At 44.9% G+C, this 19,826-nt stretch overlaps 1 protein-coding gene across 6 annotated transcripts in view; it reads right to left on the reverse strand.

Moving 5' to 3' along the window:
- Positions 1-8,501, reverse strand: part of ACAP2 (ArfGAP with coiled-coil, ankyrin repeat and PH domains 2) — a 177,032-nt gene extending 168,531 nt beyond the window's left edge. For 3 of the 6 annotated variants that reach the window (XM_073023764.1, XM_008009595.3, XM_038003092.2), the window contains exon 1: positions 8,178-8,501. Coding sequence is in view for 3 of the 6 variants with exons in the window: in XM_008009595.3 (XP_008007786.1) it covers positions 8,178-8,230 (53 nt within the window). In the remaining 3 variants the exon portion in view is untranslated. Of the gene's footprint in view, positions 1-7,262; positions 7,527-8,177 lie in introns of those variants that run through there. The other 3 variants (XM_073023763.1, XM_073023762.1, XM_073023760.1) reach the window with 2 other exon arrangements.
- Positions 8,502-19,826: the final 11,325 nt, after the last annotated feature.

Consider the following 19,826-nt stretch of genomic DNA (forward strand, 5'->3'; position numbering starts at 1 on the left):
CTCCCATCTCAGCCTCTCAAGTAGCTGGGATCACAGGCACATGCTATCACACTCAGCTACTTTTATTATTTATTTATTATTATTATTGTTATTATTATTTTGGTAGAGACAAAGTTTCTCTACTATGTTGCCCAGACTGAACCCCTGGGCTCAGGCAATCCTCCTGCCTCGGCCTCCCGAAGTGCTGGGAATATAGGCATAAGCCACTGTGCCCAGCTGGTCTGTAGGGTTTTTTGTGATATATCACCTGGCTTTGGTAGCAGGGTAACAATGGACTAATGATGAGGAATGTGGATGCCTTGGAAAGTGATGTCTCCTCTTCTATTTCTTAAAGGAGTGTGAAGGAATGTCATTAATTCATCTTTAAACACTTGGTAGAATTCACCAGTGAAGTCATCTTGGCTTGGACTTTTCTTTTTGGGAAACTTTCTGAATATCAATTCAATCTCTATTTTTTATAGTTCTGTTCAGATCTTCTATTTCTTGAGTCGGTTTCAGTAGTTTGTGTCTTTCTTGAAATATATTCATTTCTTCTAAGTTACTGTCATACAATTATCTGTAGTATTTCCTCATAATCCTTTTTATTTCTTCAAATGAATAGAGATGTGCCCTCTTTCACTCCTGAATGTAGTAATCTGAATCACTGCTCTTTTTGTCTTGGTCACTCTAAGGATTTGTCAATTTTGTTAGGCTTTTCAAAGAACCAACTTTTGGTTTCAATTATTTTTCTCGATTTTTCTCTTCTCTGTTTTCTCTTATTTCTGCTCTACCTTTTTTAGTTTCTTCCCTTTTGCTGCTTTGAGATTTGCTTACTCTTCTTTTTCTAGTTTGTTGGGGTAAAGATTAGGTTACTATTTTGAGATCTCTCTTTTTTTTTTTTAGACGGAGTCTCACTCTGTTGCCCAGGCTGAAGTGCAGTGGCGCACTCTTTGCTTACTGCAACCTCTGCCTCCCCCAAGTGATTCTCCTGCCTCAACCTCCTGAGTAGCTGGGATTACAGGTGTGCACCACCATGCCGATAATTTTTGTATTTTTAGTAGAGATGGGGTTTCACCATGTTGGTCAGGCTGGTCTCGATCTCCTGACCTCATGATCTGCCTGCCTCGGCCTCCTAAAGTGCTGGGATTACAGGCGTGAGCCATTGCGCCCAGCCTCTTTTTTTCTTTTTCTTTTTTAATATTGGCGTTTGCAGGTATAAATTTCTCTGTAAGCAGTGCTTGAGCTGTACCCCGTAAGTTTGGCACGTTCTATTTTTGTTTTCATTCATCTGAAAGCATTTCTTCATTTTGCTTGTGACTTCTTTGATCCACTGTTTACTTAGAAGTGTACTGCTAATTTCTACATATTTGTGAATTTTTCAGATTTCCTTGCTATTGATTTCAAATTTTATCCCCTTGTGGTCAGAAAACATTTTGTATGATTTCAATACTTTAAAATTTATTGAGGCTTGTTTAATGGCCTAACATCATAGTCTATGCTGAAGGAAACTTCATGTAAACTCAAGAAGAATGTGAATTCTGCTGCTGCTGTATGAAGTGTCCTATAGATAACTATTAAGTCTTCTTGGTTTATAGTGCTGTTCACATTTTCTGTTTCCTTATTAATCATCTGCCTAGTTGTTCCATTCATTATTGGAAGTATTTATATCTCAAACTATGATTGCTGAATTGTCTATTTCTGCCTGCAATGTTGTCAGTTTTTGTTTCGTGTATTTTGGAGCTCAACTAAGTGAATATATATTTATAGTCATTATGTCTTTGTTATGGATTGACCCTTTTATTTATACACACAACACACACACACACACACACGCACACACACACTTTTTTTTTTTTTTTTGAGACACAGTCTCACTGTCACCCAGGCTGGAGTGCAGTGGCACAATCTCAGTTCACTGCAACCTCCACCTCTCCCAGGCTCAAGTGATCCTCCCACCTGAGCCTCCTGAGTAGCTGGGACCACAGACATGTGCCACTACGCACACCTAACATTTTTTTGTATTTTGGGTAGAGACAGGGTTTCATCATGTTGCCCCGGCTGGTCTCGAACTCCTGAGCTCAAGCTATCTGCCCACCTCAGCCTCCCAAAGTGCTGGGATTACAGAAGTGAGCCACCACGCCCAGCCCTCTTACTATACTTGTCTGTAGTAATTTTTGTCTTCAAGTCTATTTTCTCTGCTATTAGCACAGCCACTCCACCTCTCTTCTGGGTACTGTTTGCATGGTTTGTCTTTTACTTTCAACCTATTTATGTCTTTAAATCTAAAGTATGTCTCTTCCTAAATACCATGTAGTTGAATCATCCCTGAAATTTTACATAATAAAAGTTTTAAATAAATAAGGCCAAAATACATAGAAAGACATACCCTCTTCTAAAATTGAAGAAGAAAGCACTGTAAAGACTAAATTTGTAAAACATGTAACAAGGGGAAATTTGTTCTCCCACACATCACAAAAGGGGTGTGCGATTCATTTTAAATCAATGAAGAATGAATTTTTTCAAAGGTGTTAGAACAAGTGGTTTTCACTAGGAAGAAAATAGATTATCTTCTACAACCAAAACTAAGACCCAGTTGCATTACATGAAACTTAAAATCACTATAAAATGACAGAAAACTATAATGGGTTAGGGAAGACTTTTCTAGGCAATAAACAAAAGCCAGCTTTTAAATTTCTATATGATAAAAGATACCATAAACAACGCAAATTTAACTGACACAATTTCTTAAATAATTTTTTTTAAAGAGACAGGGTCTTGCTCTGTTTTCCAGGGTGGAGTACAGTGGCATGATCATAGCACACTGTAACCTCAAACTCCAGGGCGTCGCAATCCTACTGCCTCAACCTCCTGGGTAGCTGGGACTACAGGCGTGGGCCACCACATTCACCACATTTGGCTACTTTTTGTTGTTGTTTTAATTTTTATAAAGACAGGGTCTCACTCTGTTGCCTAGGTTGATTTCAAACTCCTGGCCTTGAGTGATCCTCCCTCCTCAGCCTCCCAAACTGTTGAGATTATAGGCATAAACTACCACACCCAGCCTAACAAATGAAATTGAAGCCTTTGGCTTAACATACAGAGTAAACGAGTGAATTCCCTTCCAGGTCCACCATGTGAAAGTCCACCATTAAGAAAGTCAATTACTAGCAAAAGAAGTAACTATTTTTAAAAAGTCAACTCATCTATCAAAATGTCCAGTTGCGGATTTTTTAAAACATTTTTTAGGCTGGTCGAGGTGGTTCACGCCTGTAATCCCAGCACTATGGGAGGCCAAGGCCGGCGGATCACAAGGTCAGGAGTTCAAGACCAGCCTGGCCAATATGGTGAAACCCCATCTCTAGTAAAAAATTAGCCAGGCGTGGTGGTGGGCACCTGTAATCCCAGCTACTTGGGAGGCTGAGGCAGGAGAATCACCTGAACCCGGGAAGTGGAGGTTGCAGTGAGCGGAGATCGCACCACTGCACTCCAGCCTGGGCGACAGCGTGAGACTCCGTCTCAAAAAAAACAAAACAAAACACACACACACACACATTTTTAAAATGAGGATAAGTCCTACTTTACAAGCTTTTTTTTTTTTTTTTTTTTTAAGATTAAAATTAGAGACAAGGTCTCTATGTTGCCCAGGCTGGTCTCGAAGTCCTGGGCTCAAGTGAGCCTTCCACCTTGGCCTCCCAAAGTGCTAGGATTACAAATGTAAGCCATTGCACCCCACCTACAAGACTTTTTTTTTTTTTTTTTTTTTTTTTCAAGACTGACACTCACTCTGTCCCCCAGGCTGGAGTACAGCAACACCATCTTAGCTCAATGCAACCTCCACCTCCCAGGTTCAAGCGATTCTCCTGCCTCAGCCTCCCGAGTAGCTGGGATTACAGGTGCCCGCCACTACACCCCCCTAATTTTTTTGTATTTTTAGTAGAGATGGTTTTTCACCATGTTGGCCAGGCTGGTTTCAAACTCCTGACTGCAAGTGATCCACCCACCTCGGCCTCCCAAAGTGCTAAGATTACAGGTGTGAGCCACCACACCCAGTCAGGATTTCTGTATTTTGGTTCATAATAAAATTACTTTATAATTCCATTCTACTGCTTCTGAGATTAAAAAACACACACACACATTTCCCCTTAGCCCTTGCCCACTGTATTAACTGCCAGTTGCTAAAAGTTTATTCTAAAGATGGAAGGCAAAGGAAGGAGACAGGATTGGCACCAATCCAGACTTAATAGCAACACATAACTGAGGTGTATTTAGTACTCACATTTTATTACAATGTCTTTCACCCATTAAAACCTTTCACCTGGCTGGGCATGGTGACTCATACCTGTAATCCCAGCTACTCAGGAGGCTGAGGCAGGGGAACCTGAGTCCAGGAGTTGGAGACCACCCTGGATAGCAAAGTAAGACTCACTCTGTCAAACAAAATTCACCCACAAACACCTTTTTAAAAAAACAAGTGATTCTAAGTTACTGAACAAGAATCATATCTGAAATAGAATCTAGAAATGAAAAACCTTCAGGATGGTGTATGATAGACATTGTTAAACGATAAAAATAAATTATCAGATAAAAACTAAAGCATACTAAGGCTAAGGCCAATTTTTTTTTTCTTTTTTGAGAGAGAGAGAGAGAGTCTAGCTCTGTCACCCAGGCTCGAGTGCAGAGGTGTGAACATAGCTCACTGCAGCCTTGACCTCCCGCCTCAACAAATTCTTCTGCCTCAGCTTCCCGTGTAGCTGGAATCACAGGTGCACACCACTATGTCCAACTAATTGTTTTATTTTTGTAGAGACGGAGTCTCACTTTGTTGCCCAGGTTGGTCTCAAACTCCTGGCCTCAAGCGATCCTCTTGTCTCAGCCTCCCAAACTGCTGCGATTACAGGCATGAACCACTGCACCAGCCATAGTATTTTTATACTTGAACACTGCTCAGGACAAAAATCTCTCATAATTCAGAAAGATTTTTATTTATTGATTTATTTTACGTTTTATTTCAAACAGATATTCACTTCCTAAATAAAACAGAATACGTTTTGGGTTTTTGTTTGTTTGTTTGTTTTGAGACAGTCTCCCTCTGTTGCCCAGGCTGGAGTGCAGTGGCGCGACCTCAGCTCACTGCAGCCTCTGCCTCCCGGGTTCAAGCAGTTCTCATGCCTCATTCTTCCAAGTAGCTGGGATTACAGGTGCACACTACCACACCTGGCTAATTTTTGTATTTTCAGTAGAGATGGGGTTTTACCATGTTGGCCAGGCTGGTGTCAAACTCCTGACCTTAAGTGATCGGCCGGCCTCGGCCTCCCAAAGTGCTTGAATTACAGATGTGAGCCACAGTGTTCAGTCCAAGAGTATGTTTAAATAAAACAAAAGCAGTATTTTTACGGAGGTTTTGTAAAGTTTTAAAGACCTACTACATGCAACTACATACAATGTAGGGCCCAAACAAATTCAAACTTCAACATATTTTGGCCAAAATACAAAATTTCCACTCAAAAAAAAAGTATACTTAAGCACTTTACATTCCTGTAGATTTTTAGATGAACAAGGTTTTTAGATTTTAGATGAACAAGATTTTGACCTTTAAGCTGATTTTAAACTGGTATTTAAAAAACCAAAAAGGGAACCCAAAATTACACAACGAAATGAACCCTCCAATCCAAAACAAAAAAATGTTCACTGGGATGTAAAAGTAACCATTGACTATTCAAACTACAAAAGACAATGTTGCAACTGCAACATCCTTCTCCCTGTTTCAACCAGTCCCCTTGTATTCTCCTCATTGATTTAACAGGAAAATGAATGTTTAAAGCTCCAACAGTGATGAAATTTTCATCAGCAAGATGTGCCTTTTGCATTAATTCTACAGCACCAAGGCAGTTATGTGCACACATTAGACTTAAAAGCCGTAAGATTCATTTATGAATAAAAATAGGTATTAGTTTAAAGACAGCACAATAGATCAGGAGACAAGTGCAGCTGCCTTACTATCAAAAAACAAGCCCCAGACCTCACAAGTTTTTTCATTTTGATGCAAGTTTCACTATCACTCAACATACACAATACGCTCAAAAGTAAAGCTCTTCTTATACATACAACATGTGAACGAAGACTTCTGAAATATTCTTTTCAAATGCTACACAAGTCCTCATAGTAACAGGATTATGGAAAAAACATAAAAAATTAAGAATATGAATAATGAAACTTCTATTTCTTGGCAGTCTTCCCTCTATTGCAAATCTAATTTGTCCCCAAAATGTATATAAGATGTTGAATTTATTGAAATTGATATCTCTTCCCAATTTGCAGCTAACAATAATTGGAATATGGGAAACAACTCTTGAAAACCTCTAATATTTTAATTAACATAGAATTTATGTTACAATCGAGCTTAATAAAAGTTCACTATAATATTCCCTACAACTTTAATCAGTATCTTGCCCTCTCATTTTATATTCAATGATTCCTTTATTTCAAAAAGACATCACATGGTTTGTGACCAACCCCAGTAGCTAGAAGTATTTCCAAATCACTTCTCTCAACTTTAAAAAAAAAAATTTAATGTGAAACAAAGGGAGTTCAAAGCTACATCTTCTAAGAGAAAAATGCTGTGATTATTTCACTTAAAAATAAATAGCTGAGTCATAGTAACAAAATTTCACAAAAAGCTTTCTAAGGTGCACTTTAAAAATTACTCTACTTGCCACACTGTTCTGGAAATCAACCTGCACGCCTGTCCTAGCCAATCTATTTGTGTCTCTTGAGTCCTTCAATTATGCAGAACATCAAAGTTTCAAAAACGAATGGCAACAACAGCTATCGAAGGAAGTGGGTTTTGTTAAGTAAGCAATAGCCCTAAGCTCCAATAAAATTAACACCCCAAAATCATCAAAGGGCAAAGGCAAAAAGTGTTCTTAAATTTTTTCTAAGTATCAGTTCTTTAGTTTTACAATTCTTTTCCTTGCTTTTCACTGAAAGGAGAATAAGAAATCCAATTAACAGTGTTAAGGATGAGAACAGTTAGTTCCCAGGCAGAAGATGCAATTTACAATCCAGGTTTGGCCCAGACATCAGCGGGCACACACACGCCGACGTTCAGAGGAAGCTTTCAAGAAATGTCACTATCTAACGGAAGTATTAAGGCCTTACATTTGTAAGGACTGTGGCCAGCCCTGTAAAATGCAACCTAGAAAAAACTCCATTGTCCAAAACAACTCAAGAGTTTCCTACCATACTCCAAACAGAAAGAACCTGTGTCCTGGACGGCCACTCACATGGAAAGAAGGGCAGCCCATGTGAGTCGTAGTGCCCCCCTGTCAGCTCTGTGACAGATCCACTGGGAGCATCCGACTGTGATCCGGGCCCTCCAAGGCAGAGGCTGCTGGAAGAGGAACACACAGGCAATCTTCACGGCCCTCCTACTTCCGTTCTCAAAACAGAAATGCACTTTTCTCCTAGTCCTCCGCCCTCAGCCCAGTACCCCTCGACAGCTGCGCCCCCTTCAACCAGCGTAAGTGGAAAGAAAAGCAGGTAGTCACCAACTAGGGTCCATGGACCGCGGCTGGTCACAGCGCTTCCCCCCGCGATTCCCCCACGCACCCACCGCCGGCGCCCTCCGGAGAGTCGCTCTGGCCGGGGGCACCGCGAAGCAGAAGCCGGCGTCCCAGTTCGCCCCCTACTCCCTCCTCCCCGGGGAAGCGGGGCAGAAAAGCGCAAAGAGGAACTAAGTGAACTGCCAGAGGATGCCCTGAAAGCTCCCTCAAAGAGGGGGTGGGGAGGGGGTGGAAACCAAGAAGGGGCGGAAGGAAGGGGGAAGGAAGAGCAGCCAGAGGAGGAAGGGGGCGAGAGCGAGCGCCCGTGAAGGGGACGAGACTTCGGGAGCGCGGCTGCACCCCATTTCCCCCAGCGGGAGCGGGTGCGCCGGCCTTCGGGGCGCTCCGGCCCGGCAGAGGGCGAGGAAAGAAAAGAGGAGGCGACGTCCCCGTCCCCGTCCCCGCCACTTCCTCGCCCCTCGGGAAGGCTCGGTGGGGACTGCAGTGCCCTCGCAGGCTGGAAGCGGCGGCAACGGCCGCTCGCCCCGTCGGAAGGCGCGGACGGCGGGGCCTCCTCCCGGTGCGCGGGCCCGGCTTTCACGCCCCCAGCGCCGAGAAGGCAGCTCCGCGGTGACGCCGGGCGGCCGTGCCGGTTACCTGAAGCGGGGCGAGTCCTTCAGACACTCCTCGAAATCCACCGTCATCTTCATCCTGCCTCCGCCTCGCCTCGCCTCGCAGGCGGCGCTGGCAGAGCCGAGGGAGCCGAGGGGGCCGCGGGAGCGGCCGCGCTGGGGACGCAGACGGCTACGGCGGGCGCACGGCCGCGACTAGCGTTGCGCGGAGCTGCGGAGGGCGCCTAGCCCGCTGGTCATAGCAGCCGCGAAGACGGCTACGGCTCGTCAGGCCCCAGTCCGGCCCCTCTTCCTCCCGCCCCAAGTAGAGCGCTGGCCGCAGGGAAACGGCCGGGGAGTGACAGCAGCGGCCAGCCAGCCACGAACCTGGCGGCCAAGGGGCGGGGCATCCGACAGCACCGCCTGCGGGCGCCCGGGCAACGGGTCTGATCGACGGCAGCGCGAGCCAATGAGCATCCCGACCGTGGGCACCGCCTTGCCACAACCGCCCCCGAGGGCCAACCGGGATGCGCAGGCGTCGCTAGGCGGGACGTACCGGTTGCTGGGAGGCCGGCAGCTGAGGCTCCTTGGGAAGGAAGTCACGTGGCTGCGGCCGCGCTTCCCTCCGAGCCCCCGCCTCTTCTCCTGCTCCCCGAGCCCCGCCCTGCTGAGCTGCCAGCCCGGAGGAGCCGCCTCCTGCAGGTCTGAGGAAGGAAATTTGCTTTTCAAAGCAGATTGGCAGAAATCTGAAGAGGTTAGAGGCAGAAATTATAAAAGGAAGAGATAGGCTAAGCCACCTCTTCCTTTCAGTTTAGAGAAACTGAGGCCAGGAGAGGAGCGAGGATAACTTTAGTGATAAAATCCATCTTTCACGTATTGGTTCCATCCCTTCATAATTTGAAAATTGCTCCCATGTGCATCTTCTCATATAGCCACAGACCACTTCCTGAAGGAGCTGCCGTTTGGGTTGGACATAGATTTAGGCGGGTAGGGGAGGTAGGGTGCTTCGTGTGGAGGAACTCCTCTCAAAACTGCAGAAAGCACTCCGGCTTTACTGACACTACTCCCGGTGGTTTTCACCTGTTCTGCAGTGGTGGGGTTCTGAAGACCAGGCTCAGCATACTCACCTTGTAACACCTGCCCCTCTAATCCACTCTTTCTAGAAGCACTTTAAGATACTTATCATCTGATCCTACGGCAGGTATTTACCATACTCCTTGATTTTAAGATGCCATTGATTGTAAAAAGTACAAGGATGTCTTATATGTAATGAATAATTTTTAAGGCAACCTAAAAAGCATGGGCGTATCTATAAAAATGCATACGTAGGGTGTTCTAACAGCATAGTGGCTCTGAGTGAGAATCTGGAGGCAAACCTCCTGGATTTAGGTCCCAGCTTTCTCACTTTAAAATGAACATAACACCACAGATGTGATAAAGTTGTACGGTTAACACAGTGCCACATATCAATCATTCAGTAAATGTTGGCTATTGTAATTGTACCATTTGCCTCTTCAGTACTATAATCAAAGGGCTTAAGTCTAAGCTCTCTCACTTTCACTGTCTGAGGTTTTTGTTTGTCTCAGAAATAATTTCGTTCCATTCCCCAGGCTGGTCTCAAACTCGTGGCCTCAAGTGATCCTCCTGTCTCAGCCTCCCAAAATGCTGGGATTACAGGTGTGAGCCACGCACCTAGCCTTCTAAAGTCTTAATATAACTTTCTGACCATCTGGCTAAGTATGGCATGATGACATACTGTTTTTTATAACCCATCAAGAGATATCTTGATCTTTTTAGCATCTTTAGAAATTAACAGTATAGACAGGGCATGGTGGCTCACACCTGTAATCCCAGCACTTTGGAAGGCCGAGGTGAGCAGATCCCTTGCTCCAGGAGTTCCAGACGAGCCTGGGCAACATGGTGAACTCCTGTCTCTACAACTCTACAAAAAAATACAAAAATTAGCCAGGCACATGCCTATAGTCCCAGTTATAGTCCCAGTTACTCAGGAGGCTGAGGTGGGAGGGTCACTTAAGCCTAGGAAGTCAAGACCGCAGTGAGCCATGATTGTGCCACTGCACTCCAGCCTGGGTAGACAAAGCAAAACGCTGTATCAAACAAAAAAAAAAAAAAGAAAGGGAAAAAAAGAAAGGAAGGAAGGACAAAGAAAAATTAACAGTATAATTTTGAGGCATTTCAAAGAATATAGAAGCATTATATACATTTATTCTTTGCTTATACACTTGATTTCTTTTTTTAATTGTATATCCCTGGAATCTATACAGCTTTTCTTGTTAGCTAAAAACAGACTATTGACTGTTAAATATTCAGGGTCCTCAAGCACATCAGTGGTCAGGCCTAGCTTCCCCAACATTGTAACTTCAATGTCAGATTTACCAAGAGCGTTGGCAATCTCTGCTACATTTGGTTGCATTCCTGATGTGTGACAGCTAATCTGCATATACAATAACTTATTATTTTAATACTCCACCACAGTGTAGCCTTTTAGAAGATACCTAAAGTGACACTTTGGGGTTCAAATTAAAATTCAACTGCATGGCACCACAAAGGCAAATAACTAAGCTAATTATCAAGTGAACATCTTTCTGTGGATGGCTAAATTTGCATATACCCAGTTAGTGATAACACTGTCACAATTTTTTTTCCTTGCCCTGTGGTAAAGCAAGCATTTTGGGGTGTCAATTGTAAGATAGGTCCTAAATAAAGAAACATTAAAGTGGGATGGGGTGGGAGCAGTGGGTCTTAGAATAAAAGAAATACAATATTATTATCCTCAATTTTTTTTTTTTTTTTTTTTTTTTTTTTTTTTTTTTTTTTTTGGTGAGACAAACTTTTGCTCTACTGCCCAGGCTGGAGTGAAGTGGCACAATCTCGGCCCACTGCAACCTCCTCCTCCCAGGTTCAAGTGATTCTCCTGTCTCAGCCTCCTGAGTAGGTGGGATTATAGGCATGTGCCACCACATCTGGCTAATTTTTGTATTTTTAGTATAATAATGGAAACCAAGGTCCCAAGATATGAAAATAAATTGCCAGGTGACTCAGGCCAAACACAGGCTGCATGACGCCAGATCCTAACTGCTAACTGCCCTCCCTCCCCTTAAGAATTCTGCCTTTGCAGTTGTAACTCTGTCTGCCCGTGTAGCAATCTCCCTTTCATCTTCTCTGTAAAACACTGCTCTTATGCCACCCCCTCGGGAAGCTTTCTTGGCTGAAATACAAACCTCTCTATTCAACACACAGTAAAAGCTCCTTACTAGGCCCAGTCTGCACTCTAAAAGAATATAAAGTATCAAACCTTAAAAGTCTTCCAAATTTCTTCTCCCCAGACTTCTCAGTCCCTCTCTATGAACCCTCTGGAACCCTGGACAGCCATAGTTCTTCCTGAAAGCTGCTGATTTCCTCTGAGAACACTGTTGACCATACATCCTCTTGAGCAGAGGTTGTTCAATCTCTCCTCCCTGGTACTCCTTGGTCAGGATACACAGTCAGCAAGAGCCTTACACTGTCTTACTTTCCTTGTTGCTGTTATCCAACAATTTCTAGTAACTCCCTGACTTAGTCTGGCTAATTGCGTTGCAGATTATCTCAAGAAAAGGAAATTGCAATGAGGGTGACTGTGGGCACTACTGGAATTCACAAGGGCAGAAACTCAGGCAACTCTTAGAACTGGTTTTGTCTCTTGTCATCTGCATCCTCTTTCTTTCCTACTTGCCCAACCCCATCAACTTTCCTTTCTGCTTTCTTCTAGGTTCTGCTCCCCTGTGAACCTGGTTTGCATAGAATCTATCATTGCTACTGATTCCTCTAGAGATGCCCAGCAGGTAGTATAAAACAATGAAACTTTCCAGGTGTGAGCAGCATGGGGTGGTGGAGGCTATGACAAACAGAAAGCATGTGCCCTGTATCCTCAGTTCCAGTCAGTTCCTGCCATACCAGACCTCAGATTTAATGAGAGAAGCCAAACAGCCTGATTTTCATGTGAAATCTCCCTATTTTCAAATATTGACAACCCTTTCAAAATATTACAAAACATTGTACAGGTTATAAAAATAAGTTTCAGGGCCACTCTGCAACTTCTGCTAGATATTTCTTGACAATTATTATTATTTTTTTTTTTTCCTTTTTCTGAGACGCAGTTTCGCTCTTGTTGCCCAGGGTGGAGTTCAATGGCACAATCTCAGCTCACTGCAACCTCTGCCTCCTGGGTTCAGGAGATTCTCCTGTCTCAGCCTCCTGAGTAGCTAGGATTACAGGTGCATGCCACCATGCCCGATTAATTTTTGTATTTTTAGTAGAAACAGAGTTTCACCATGTTGGCCAGGCTGGTCTCGAACTCCTGACCTCAAGTGATCTGCCCGCCTCGGCCTCCCAAAGTGCTGGGGTTACAGGCGTGAGCCGCAGTGCCCAGCTGACAATTCTTTATACAGCCTTTCAACTTAGGCTCCTGGTGTTAATTGCTTCAATCTGTTTCCCAACTCCCAGATCCCAGGAGACAATTGCATTCGCCCAGCTCATCTTCTCATATCAGGCCACACAGGTAGTGGGTGCCTGGCAAGCCAGTAGAGGGATGGAAACATTCAAGCTAATCATTTCTACAAGGGTGGGGGCTGCAGGACGGCTGACTAGCACTCAAGGCAATTTCCCTGTAAGAAGATGCTGATGGCTCAGCCCCACAAAAGACAGCTATTTAATACTCACACTCATCCAGGACTTCGGCCCCTGACTCACAGTCCTGTACCCCAACTTCTACCATCAACTAAGGGACATCAACATTCACTCATTTTTCTTTCATTCAATAATATTCATTGAGCATTTATTCTGGCCAGACCTTATAATAGGCTCTGGGAGGCTGGGCACGGTGGCCCACACCTGTAATCCTAGCATTTTGGGAGGCCAAGGCAGGCAGATCACTTGTGGTCAGGAGTTCAAAACCAGTCTAGCCAACATGGTGAAACCCTGTCTCTACTAAAAATACAAAAATTACCCAGGCATGGTGGCACGTGCCTGTAATCCCAGCTACTTGGGAGGCTGAGGCAGGAGAATTGCTTGAACCAGGGAGGCGGAGGTTGCAGTGAGCTGAGACCATGCCATTGCACTCCAGCCTGGACGACAAGAGGGAAACTCCATCTCAAAAAAAAAAAAAATGACCAGGCGCGGTGGCTCACGCCTGTAGTCTCAGCACTTTGGGAGGCTGAGGCAGGCGGATCACCTGAGGCCAGGAGTTTAAGACCAGCCTCGCCAACATGGTGAAACCCTGTCTCTATTAAAAATACAAAATTAGCCAGGCATGGTGGCGCATGCCTATAATCCCAGGTACTTGGGAGACTGAGGCAAGAGAATCGCTTGAACCCAGGAAGTGGGGGTTGCAGTGAGCCGAGATTGCACCATTGCACTCCAGCCTGGGTAACAAGAGCTGTCTCTAAATAAATCTCTGTCTCTAAATAAATAAATAGGCTGTGAGACTTATAGGTGAAATAAATAATCTTTTACCCCTGCAACTCTCAGACTATGGTAAGTTCTGTGCCAGGAGTCTTTGAGTATTTACAGGGGCCTACTATAATCTGATAGTCATTTCTACTAAGGAAGGAAATTAGGGTTCTCATATCTCTGTAGATATGAACAGTCTTGAAAAAGTAAGATCCAAGAAAAGGCAAGTAATGTCTTTCAAAGGATCAAAAGACTTAGTCACAAGGAACTATTTTGACTGAAGCACAGAAGCAAAAGAAACACATGATCTTCAAGCATTGTAAATCGAGAATATGGCTTTAGAAAAGAAGAAATGAATTTCTGATACATACGCCATCTGTATCGGAAAGGATCGTACCATCAATACAAACATTACAAAGAACCTTGTACGCCATGCTAAGGACTGTGTATATTAAAGTGAAGGAAAGCCATTGGAAGAATTTAAGCATGGGAATGACATAATGTTATTTGTCTTTTAATAGAGAGTGGGACATTTTCAACTGATGCAATTGCAAGCAAGAGATGTTTAAGAAATAAAATTGAGGGCCAGGCGTGGTGGCTCACGCCTGTAATCCCAGCACTTTGGGAGGTCAAGGCGGGCAGATCACAAGCTCAGGGGATCGAGACCATCCTGGCTAACACGGTGAAACCCCATCTCTACTAAAAATACAAAAAATTAGCCAAGCGTGGTGGTGGGCACCTGTAGTCCAAGCTACTCGGGACGCTGAGGCAGGAGAATGGTGTGAACCCAAGAGGCGGAGCTTGCAGTGAGCCAAGATGGCGGCCACTGCACTCCAGCCTGGACGACAGAGCGAAACTCCGTCTCAAAAAGCTAAATAAAAATAAATAAATAACATTGAAGGAATCTGATGGCCAACCAAATGTGAGGAGGAGTTAAAAATAAAGACAACTCCTCAGATGACTCCAGGTTGCAGATCTGGGTGACTGGGTAATAGCTAGTGCTATTCATAGAAAGGGGAGAAATTTATCTCAAAATATGTCACTTCAGAAAGTCCTTAAATGTTCCCACCTTGTGCCATTGTCTCACCCAGAACATCCCATGCACAAGCTCAGCACAGATGTCTCTAGTTGTCTCATTCCCATATATTCACTTCATACTCACATTCCCACTCCCACCCCCACCCCAGTATTCCTTTTTTCTCCCAGGCTGTTGGTATCCACCCTGTCTCACCCTCCACCTCAGGGCAGTTTCATACCCACAGCTTGGGATCGATCCATACATTTTCCTTCTGCTTTCCCCTCTCCTAGTTACTGAGCAAGATTAGAAATAATTTCTATTTTAAAGCAGTAGGAAGCCATTTGAAAAATCTAAACAGAGGAATGATATCATCTAATTTGTGCTGGAGTGCAGTGGTGTGATCATAACTCACTGCAGCCTCGACCTCCCAGGCTCAAGTGATCCTCCGTCCTCAGCCTCCCGAGTAGTTGGAACTACAGGTGCTTGCCACACACCTGGCTAATATTTGTATGTTTTGTAGAGATGGGTCTCACTATTATTGCCAGGGCTGGTCTGGAACTCCGGAGCTCAAGGGATCCTCCCTGCCTCAGCCTCCCAAAGTACTGGGATTACAGGTATGAGCTGCTGTCCGTGGCCTGATTTGTATTTTAAGGGGGAATAGGTAGGCAAATCAGTGAAGGCTTTTAGGGAGACTCTATCACTGCATTCACCAGCACATGCTTAGGATTCTCAACTGTCTTTTTTTTTTTTTTTGAGATGGAGTTTTGCTCTTGTCGCCCAGGCTGGAGTCCAGTGGCGCAATCTTGGCTCACTGTAACCTCCGCCTCCTGGGTTCAAGTGATTCTTGTGTCTCAGCCTTCTGAGTAGCTAGGATTACAGGCGCCCACCACCACACCCAGCTAATTTTTGTATTTTAAGTAGAGATGGGGTTTCACCATGTTGGCCAGGCTGGTCTCGAATGCCTGACTTCAGGTGATCCACCCGCCTCAGCCTCCCAAAGTGCTGGGATTACAGGCGTGAGCCACTGCACCCGGCCGCAGCCGTCTTTGTATTATTTGTCTGTGACCAGATCCCTGGCCCGCTGGCACAACGGCTGTTCTCAAACCTTGCCACTCTCCTCAAGTCTCCCAGCAAATGTGCCCCACCCTACTCATGATTTGTAGACCACATTGAGTCTTCAAAAAGAAAATAAGAGTCATTAGGAACACTCTTCTGCCCCCAGCCCACATACTCATCTATGTTCACACTTTTCTCACTTCTTACCCACCTGTCTCAGAGGAAGGTGGCATCTCTTTCTGCCACTCCTGATCTGTGCTCTAGGGACTCCACCCCTTCTGTTCTTTTTGGAGAATGGCTCTATCAGTTATCCACTCTTTCTCTATGTCTTCAAACTCTCTACTGACCATTCTTCTCTCTTTGGAAAAAAGGGAAAGAAAATCATACACCATCTGTACCAGAAAGGATTATTTTTGTTGTAAGAGAAACGATGTGAGTTAATGAAAACAAAGGGTTCCTGTTGGGCTAGTTTCACCCAGAACCCAAATGGCTGGCTTTCCTTGAACCTTGAGAAGGATTTAGAACGGGGGCCTGTAAAGCCAGCAGCTCATTCCTGTCTGTCCTGTCTGTCCATCTGCACATCTGCAGCTTACTTCATCTGACTCTCCAGGCAGCAGCTCCCAACACTACCCAACTAACCAGAGAGGATGGGCTTTCTCTCTAGGCCCCAAATCTGAATTTCTTGGGGAAAGTATTGGCCCAGCTTGGATGCCGTACCCCCACCAAAGGCCAATCAACCATAGTTAAGGAGGCAGCTGTGTACAAACATGGCTCCTGAGAGTCTGCCCCTGTGACCTTGTAGTTGGGAAATCGCTTACCTAAGAAGAGGGACTTGTGAGTTAGAGAAATTCCCCCTGGCTATTGCCAAATTTCCTTCTGTTGCTTTATATCTAAGACTAAGAGCACCGTCTCCACTCCCTAGCTCCACAGTTTCTCCTCCCATTTATTCCAATATCCTCTGCATTCTGTTCTCCGCTCTCTCCAACACCCGTACTCCCTACCAACTGTTTCAGGAAGGTCACTTTCCAATAGCCAAACCCAAAGCACACTTTCAGTACTTGTTTTCCTGACGTCTCCTCAGCATTTGCCGCTGTTTCCAAGTCTTTCCACCTTGGAAACTCATGCCGCTTTCCTGCTTAAAATTCTTCAAGGCTTGGTCATTGCCTAAGCTATGATTTTTCAACTTTCCCCAATTGTGAAACCCTTTATTTAAAAGAAAAAGCATTTCACTGATGCCAACCATAAAGTAAGTAAAAGCAAAGTTGATTGAAACAGGAATGGGAGACCCAGAGCCTTGCCCACCTGGCCCCACTGCCCACCCCCAGACGACCCCTGTGTGGACTCCAAGGAGCACTCACAGTTCCACTGAGTATAGTTTGAAAACCACAGGTCTGTAGGACAAACACTGAATATCTAATTTCATAAATAAGGTCCCTTCAGTATCCAGCACCTGCCAACCTTTCCTGCCTTCTTTGCTCCGGTCTCTCTACTCCAAATAGGTTCATCCATCCATGAAGCAGTTGAATTCTCTCGCTTGTTTCAGCGTGCCTCTCTCTCACGCCCATCTGGGTACACGAGGTTTCCTCAGCCTGAATGGGCCTTCTCCCTTTTGTGGACCTGGTGAACTCCTCTTTATTATTTAAAATTTGGCTTAAATGGGATCTCCTCAGGTACTTTCCCATCACAGTGATGTGACTTTGGGACTCTGGCTGTTCCGTCACCCATTGTACATAACTGTTGGAACAGGGTTCAGTTCCGTATTACGATCTGAGATTTTTATGCCTGTATACTTGCCAGACCTTCTGCGCGGTGATGTTGTGTTCATTTCATCTTTGTAGCTCTAGAACCTAGCCCAGCACCTGATACTCTTAGCGTCTTAGTCAGTTTTATGTTGCTTATAACAAAATCCCTGAATCTGGGTAATTTGTAAAGGAAAGGATTTATTTCTTACAGTTATGGAGACTGAGAAGTCCAAGGTCTTCTCGGCAGGGGGGACCTTCATGCTGGTGGGGACTGTGCGGCGTCCCCAGGGTAGGGCAAGGGATCACATGGTGAGAGGCTGAGCGTGCTACTGCTTGCTCAGGTTTTTCTCCTCTTCTTTTTTTTTCATTTTCAAAGTGTATTTACTACTAATCATTTTTTGAGACAGGGTCTCACTCTGTCACCCAGGCTGGAGTGCAGTGGTGTGATCACAGCTCACTGCAGCCTCGACCTCCAGGGCTCAAGCTGTCGTTCCACCTAGGCCTCCGGAGTAGCTGGGACTATAGGTGCGCACCACCACACTCAGCTAATTTATTTATTTATTCATTTATTTATTTATGAGATGGAGTCTCACTCTGTTGCCCAGGATGGAGGGCAGTGGTACAATCTCAGCTCACTGCAACTTCCGCTTCCTGGGTTCAGGCGATTCTCTTGCGGCAGCCTCCCAAGTAGCTGGGACCACAGGTGTGCACCACCACACCAGGCTAATTTTGTACTTTTAGTAGAGATGAGGTTTCACACTGTTGACCAGGCTAGTCTCAAATTCCTGACTTCAAGTGATCCACTGCCTTGGCCTCCCAAAATGTTGGGATTACAGGCGTGAGCCACCACGCCTGGCTTCTGATTTTTTTGTAGAGACATGGTCTCCTTGTGTCACCCAGGCTGGTTTTTAACTACTGCTCTCAAACCGTCTCCCACCTCGACCTCCCAAAGTGTTGGGATCACAGGCATGAGCCACTGGGCTCAGCCTCTTTTCTTCCCCTTCTTAGAAAACCACCAGTTCTACTCTCTTGATTTAATCCATTAACCCATTAGTCCGTTAACCCATGAATTCATTCATGAGGGCAGAGCTCTCACTATCCAACCACCTCTTAAATGCCCTACCTTTCAGTACTACCGCACTGGGATTAAGTTTCCAGCGCATGAGATTTGGGGGACACAGTCAAACCATAGCACTAGGTGCCTAATAAATATTGAATAAATAGATATTTTCTTCTCCCAGTATGACTCTGCTTCTATAATTACTTGTGCACATGCGTATATTTACCTAGCAGATGATACCGACCTGTTAGGGTGGCTGTTAGGATAAGATACAGATAACAGGGCCTGATTCATCAGTGGTTTACGACCATATAACAGAACTGTCTGTATCATTTTCTGTGGTTATTGTTTGTTTGATTTAATATAGATGAGTGGGTCCTACCTCCTGAATCCGGTTTTCCAGGGGTGGGGCCTGGACGTGAGTCTCACAGATGACTCTGATGCCCAGCCTTCACAATTGAAACTCAGGTGCTTAGGCTCATTTTGTAACTCTAGGACCTAGCACAGAGACCAGGAACATAGTAGGTGTTCAATAAATATAGGTGGAGTTAAATTGAAAGATGTTTCCCACTTTCAAAATGGGACCATTTTTATATCTAACAAGCCAAGAGGTTGAGGTAAGAAGGTAGGTTGAGGCTAATGGGACCCAGACCACAATTCAATTGGGTTCCTTATTGCTGGATCTGTGTGCGAGTGAACTCTGCTGCTCCTGCTTCCTTCTACCCCTGCCCCGCTTCCTGCTTTTATTACATAGTAAGGAAAAAATGTACTCTACCCAGCTACAACCCCCAAACCCCAAAACACCCAGGTTTCTAAGAATTTGCTTCCTAATGTCTTGATTTGGCTGCAGCCTACCCTCTGGGAGCCCTTCTGAAAGTCTTCCTGTCTCATAACCATGACATTTAATTGACCCTCAAATCCTGTGAACTCTTTTCATGTGACAACTCTTCCATTTGTGCCCTCCTTCCAAACCCCAGGGACATTTCCTTGATTCAGGCCTTTATTCTTCCTTGCCTGGATTACTCCAAATGGCATCCAACTGGTCTCCCTGCCATAGTCTCACTCTCTCCAACTTAGCCTCTCTCTGCTACTAAAAACTACCTTAGGGCTGGGTGTGGTGGCTCACACCTGTAATCCCAGCACTGTGGGAGGCTGAGATGGGTGGATCACTTGAGGTCAGGAGTTCGAGACCAGCCTGGTCAATGTGGTGAAATCCCATCTCTACTAAAAGTACAAAAATTAGCCAGGCATGATCGTGGGTGCCTGTTATCCTAGCTACCTGGGCAGCTGAGGCAGGAGACTCACTTGAACCCAGGAGGCGGAGGTTGTAGTGAACGAGATCACACCACTGCACTCCAGCCTGGGTGACAG

This window comes from Chlorocebus sabaeus, chromosome 15 (assembly GCF_047675955.1).
Source record: "Chlorocebus sabaeus isolate Y175 chromosome 15, mChlSab1.0.hap1, whole genome shotgun sequence".
Classification (NCBI taxonomy): domain Eukaryota; kingdom Metazoa; phylum Chordata; class Mammalia; order Primates; family Cercopithecidae; genus Chlorocebus; species Chlorocebus sabaeus.